At 37.8% G+C, this 6,000-nt stretch overlaps 1 protein-coding gene across 1 annotated transcript in view; it reads right to left on the reverse strand.

Moving 5' to 3' along the window:
- The window catches only part of PLG (plasminogen), a 48,029-nt gene extending 42,239 nt beyond the window's left edge, over positions 1-5,790 (reverse strand). Inside the window, exons 1-2 of the mRNA XM_070733806.1 lie at positions 5,652-5,790; positions 809-944 (exon numbers count right to left, since the gene is read on the reverse strand). Of these exons, the coding sequence (XP_070589907.1) occupies positions 809-944; positions 5,652-5,700 (185 nt within the window). The 5' untranslated portion in view covers positions 5,701-5,790. The remainder of the gene's footprint in view (positions 1-808; positions 945-5,651) is intronic.
- Between the last annotated feature and the right edge of the window lie 210 nt (positions 5,791-6,000).

A 6,000-nucleotide genomic window follows, 5' to 3' on the forward strand; every position in this document is an offset into this window, starting at 1 on the left:
TTTATATAGCAGGAATGCGGTACTTTAAAATACTTAATGATTGTCTTAGGCAGTAATGGACTGCTGCCCCCAGGGCAAGGAATGCAGTGGGGGTAGTACGTTTATGCACTATTTATTGAATACTTAATAGTTTTTTAAAATTGTCCTTCCTTCTCTAGTACCTCAATATGATCCTTAATTACTTTTAAAATAGGAAATAATTAAATAGTACGTTTTTACCCATAAATGCTTTAATCATTTTAATCATTATCTAGAACTGAACTTTTATAACAATTAAAGAAAATTGAGCTACTTGCCTAAACTGTTATCATACTGAACCTTGTGGGTTCAGTGCCAAACCTTAAAATGTTACTGTGCTCCTCAACAAATAATGCTGTCTATCATTTGTCCTTTTTATGGCTATTAAAATAATGAATTTGAATAGCCATGAACTGAAAAAGAGTCCAACCACCTATTTAAAAACTTATCTTGGTCAGTAAGCCATTCCCACCCAGTCACATGATCTTTAAGCCACCCCCAGTCACATGATTGTGAAGCCACTCCCACCTGGTCATACCGATGGCAAACCACTCCTACCCGGTCACATGACCGTCAAGCCACACCCACAAAATAAGCAACATCCACAGTGTGGCCGTAACATTTTTGACAGCCCATCACTGGTCATAGAGTACAAATAAGCAATCAGGAAACAATCAATATTAATATAAATTGTAAGGATACAAGCAACAAGTTTCAGTCACTGTACAGTTTTTGACGACAATCAAAACATTTGAACAACTTTCATAAAGTGCAATAATCATATGATTACCTGCAGGTAAATGCTGTTTCAGTTTCACATTTGATAGCACAAGCTCCTTTAGTTAAAGTTCTATATGTGGTGGATTGTTGAAAAAGGATCCATGCACCATCCGTCCTTACATAATTGTCCAGAATATCTCCTTGAACTAAGAGTGGGGGCAAAAATGAGAAGAGTTTAGAAAGTAAAAACACCAAATACATACTTTTCACCAAATGAGAAGTTTCCTTATTCTGCATGCAGGGAAGTATGTATACCAGAACGTAAAGTCTGCAGATTGCCTGAATATATAATTGTAAGATTACTAATTCTTACTAAGAATTACATTAGTACCCAGGGTTAAATTAACACTTGGGGTAGGGACTTTAATTATTCCAGTGGCAGGTGGGAAAGTCATTAGACGTTTTAGTTTTAGACAATGTTAGACTTCTTTTTATCGCTTTGTATCTATTTATCATTCTGTCGGGTTCTCTGGCAGAATCCTCCCGAAAATTCACAGGCAGTGTTCCCTCTAATTTTTTGGGGGGGTGGGCGGAAAAGTATAGTGTCTGAGCGGGAGTCCCTTCGGGACTGGGCGGCACAGAAATAATAAATGAATGAATGAATGAATGAATGAATGAATGAATGAATGAATGAATGAATAAACAAGCAAGCAAGCAAGCAAACAAACAAACAAACAAACAAACAAACAAACAAACAAATAAAAAACCCACCCTGTTTTGCCTCAGAGAATTTCAAAATAAAATACTGTACTGTGTGTCTATAACAGTGAGCTCATTATAGGGCAACTCTATCAATATCAAAATGCCACTTAAATAGTTGAGCTAGTTTCAAACTAGATTTTGATTTTCTTTCTCTCTTCCTTACTCCCATTCTTTTTCTTTCTCTTTTCCTTCCTCTCTTTTTTCTATCTGTTTCTCTCTCTTCCTCTCTTCCTCTCTCTCTCCTTCCCTCTCACTCTTTCCCTCTCGGCTTCTGGGCAAGTTTGGAAAACTCTGAGTTGATGATGATTTTTAAGTGAGCGATTGCTCACTGCTCAGCTTAGAGGGAACTATGTTCACAGGTACAAATTTCAGACACACACACGTTTGAAAATTCAAAACAATGTTCTTTATAATGAAAATTCACTTAACCTAAGCCCTCTTTTTGTATAGCAAAGAGCACTTGTCTCCAAACAAACTGGTAATTTGTACAAGTCCCTTATCAGTTCTGTGATACTTAGCTTGCAGCTGTGAGGTAATTCACAGTCCTTCTTCTTTCACAAAGTGAAACACACTTTGCTCTGGTTTAGTTTCAAAGAGGGGGGAAATTAGCACACAAAAGGCCAAAGTCAGCAAAGTAGGCACAAAACACAACGATCAGATAATCCTCCACAATGGCCAAACCCACAGGCTGCTATTTATAGTAGCCTCACTAATTACCACAGCCCCACCCAACCACAGGTGGCCTCATTTTCTTTGATAATAATCTCTCAGTTGTTGCTGCCAATACATCACTCTCCGCATGCGTGGCTGTATCATTTACTCTTGTTCTGAATCCAAGGAGGAGCTAGATAATTGATCTCCTTCTGAGCTGTCTGCCACACTCTCCTCCTCCCTGTCACTCATGTCTTCTTGGTCAGAGGAGCCTTCATCAGCAGATTCCACCGGGGGCAAAACAGCCCTGCAGCATGTGGATGTCTCCCCCACATCCACAGTCCTTGGGGCAGGAGCTGGGCCAGAGCTAACCACAACATTTATATTGTATTTTTATTATTGTTGTAAGCCGCCCTGAGTCCTTCAGGATTGGGCGGCATAGAAGTCGAATAAATACATTTCACCCAAGATTATTGTATGGTGATCTGAATGAGGGGGTGACATTCCTGGAACTGGAATTATGGCTCCAGAACTAGAATAATTGGCCTGCAGATTAAAGTTTGATTCCCTCGAGCAAGGGATGATAAACCTGCAAATGGAATAATAATTCCTTAATTTCTTATTAAAAAGAGAGAGTAGGGCTACAGCGAAAATCACCAGCAAGGAAGCATTGAGTTAGATAAAAAATAATTGCCTTGGGTACCAAATGGAATTATTAGAGCAAAGGAAGGTCCTGACATTCTGCACAATTTTTTTCTGGTATGGAATCCTTCTAAACAGTTCTGCTGATTTTATAAGTGTCTCTATTGAGATAAACTCTCCAGCAAGGAAGCACTGAGTTAGATAAAAATAATTGCCTTGGGTCCCAAATAAGGGCAGCAGTGGGTTGCTCCCAGTTCGGCCCGATTCTAAGAATTGGTAGTGCCAGTAGCAGGAGGCTCTGCCCACCCACCTGGGACACTTCTGCACATGTGCATAACCATCGTGCATTGCGCACGCATGCAAGTGCTCATGTGAACTGGTACCCAAGGGTTTTAGAACCCACTACTGAATAAAGGTATGTATATTTGCGAGATAAATAATGCCAACACACCCTTTCTTTCTCTTTCCTTCTTTCTTTCTTTCCTTCTTTCTTTCCTTCTTTCTTTCTTTCCTTCTTTCTTTCTTTCTTTCTTTCCTTCTTTCTTTCTTTTTTGTTTAAATTTTGTTTAACTCACCTTTATTATTTTTATAAATATCTCAAGGTGGTGAACATACCTATACTCCTCCCTCCTTTTATTTCCCCTTACAACACATTACAAGATGACTTGGGCTGAGTATGAGTGACGGGCCCAAATATCCCCCAGCCACTTTCATGCCTAAGTTAGGACTACAACTTCCAGTGTGTTGTTTTCAAGTATGATGCATTCACCATTAAACCAACTGGCTTTCTTCTTGTATCCTAAGATTTGTATTAATATTGATTGTTTCTTCATTGCTTATTTGACCCCTATGACAATCATTAAGTGTTGTACCACATGATTCTCGACAAATGTATATTTTTCTTTTATGTACACTGAGAGCATATGCACCAAGACAAATTCCTTGTGTGTCAAATCACACTTGGCCAATAAAATTCTATTCTATTCTATTCTATTCTATTCTGCTCTGCTCTGCTCTGCTCTGCTCTGCTCTGCTCTGCTCTGCTCTGCTCTGCTCTGCTCTGCTCTGCTCTGCTCTGCTCTGCTCTGCTCTGCTCTGCTCTGCTCTGCTCTGCTCTGCTCTGCTCTATTCTTACATTTCCTTGCAGTTCCTTATACAGTTATCATTGTCTTTGGAAGAAGCAACAGTGTTTGGAAGAAGCAACAAACTTTTAAAAAGTTTTTAAAATTATTATTAATTGGATCAAATTGTTTTATTGTATATTCCTTGTTTGTTGTGAGCCGCCCCGAGTCCACGGAGAGGGGGCGGCATACAAATCCAATCAATCAATCAATCAACAGTGTTTAAATGCAGTCTCTTCTGAAAACCTGCCTCAGGTGAAATGGGGGTGTCATTTTAACTCTTTACAAGAGTCTTGATAATCTTCAGTTTCCAGGCCAGTAGATAAAATGGGGAAGAGACCACAAATCAACTTTTCAAGGGAGTGCCTCAAAGTTGTCCCATCATTGAGTTCGTTGCTAACTTTTTGTTCCAAAAGCATTTTCATAATTTATCCATGGGAAAAGTAGAGATTGTGAGATAGTGAGTCCCAGAATGCTGTTGTTTATTTCACAATTAATGATGTTTTGCAAAATCACATCCACTGGCTGGATTTTTGGCTACGTTTTAAGAAATGTCTCCAGTAAACCTTGTGCAATGGCAAACCATTGAAGCAAAAGAAAGGTCACCTTTGGGAAATTATTATTTGTTTTGTTTCTACCTTTCTTTTCTGGTTGAGCTCAGAATGGTATGAATAATATGCCTTAGGCATTTTCTATTTAAGCAGGAAAAGGCCTAGGTCTTAATACGCTTAAAAGAGTAAAACTCTTGTTTATCTCCAACCTTAACCATTCCTGTTGCTAATGGACTTGAGAACTCTGCTCAATTTATTGAGCAGATATCTGACACTATAGTGAGTTGGTGATTGGAAGATACAGATAAGTGACAGAAACCTTTCTCCATCTGGAATATCTAACGATATGCTAAATAAAGTCAAAACACAACTAGGGTATGTTGACAATTATTCTATAGAAGTTTTGTCTTCTTTCTAGTTTTGCATAAAGAATGGCTCTAATGGCCATTAAGATGGCTGCTGAATTACTGAATTACACGAATTGCTCCTGCTGTCAGCTTTGTTGCATTCAGAAGCATTTAACCCCCCTTTTAAGAAAGTACTATCTAGCTAGAAAACCTACCTAGACTTGTTTGTAATATGAAACATATTTAGCTTGTGCCTCTTCTGCAATAATTTCTGATGTTTTCTGGCAAAAGATGGAGTTATCTCACCACTAATTAAATCTAGCTCTGTAACCTGCCTGCCCAGTAACATTATTTTTAAACAATCCTGAGACATCTAGAGGAAAAGAAGAGGAATATAATACAACGGTAATAAACATTATTAGAAGAAGCAGTGTCATATACAATATTGATGTTTCGTAGACAATATGCTTGCTTTATATGAGTGGTTCCTAGATTATTGAACATTACATAGCATATAGGACACAATTTGCAAAATTTTAGGTACAGAAACTCTTTCATTTACAATACATTGGGCAGAGTTCTTCAGCCAGTTTCTTTTAGCATTATTAGTTCCTAGGACTGTACAACATTTAGAAAAATCAGATCTCATTGTAATGTAAGGTTTTAGAAACAGAAATGTAATTATTTAGTATTTTATATATAAAGTTAGTAACATCAAGCATTTATCCAATATGTGCCCATTCAACCTTCCAAGATTAAATCCAACACTCATTAAATATGATACTTCTGAGGCATCTATTAGGTCAATTCTTCTGAAAAGCTGCAGAAAAGAAACGTACCTGTGCAGAGAAAGAAAACTAATCCAAATATATATTTGCAGCACTCCATTTTGTGACAGTCAAGTTGTGTGCTGAAAACTCTGTGTGTCTGTGGACAAAGTTTTATTGACTTAGCTTAGTTAGGCAAGCCTCAAGCAAAGGAGATTAACCAAATTGGGTTAAATATTCTCTCAGTACTTTGGGCCTCTGTTCTCTGGCTGAAATGTTCAAACATTACCTTGAATTCGCAATCTTACAAAATAACATTTTCAATGTTTGAATTGATGAAACAGAAAGGTAGAAGACCTCTCTTTAGATTTTTTTATTCTGAAGTTCTGAAAATGAAGTATCATTAAGACTGACAGGTGAA

Source organism: Erythrolamprus reginae, chromosome 1 (genome assembly GCF_031021105.1).
Source record: "Erythrolamprus reginae isolate rEryReg1 chromosome 1, rEryReg1.hap1, whole genome shotgun sequence".
In the NCBI taxonomy this organism is placed as follows: Eukaryota; Metazoa; Chordata; class Lepidosauria; order Squamata; family Dipsadidae; genus Erythrolamprus; species Erythrolamprus reginae.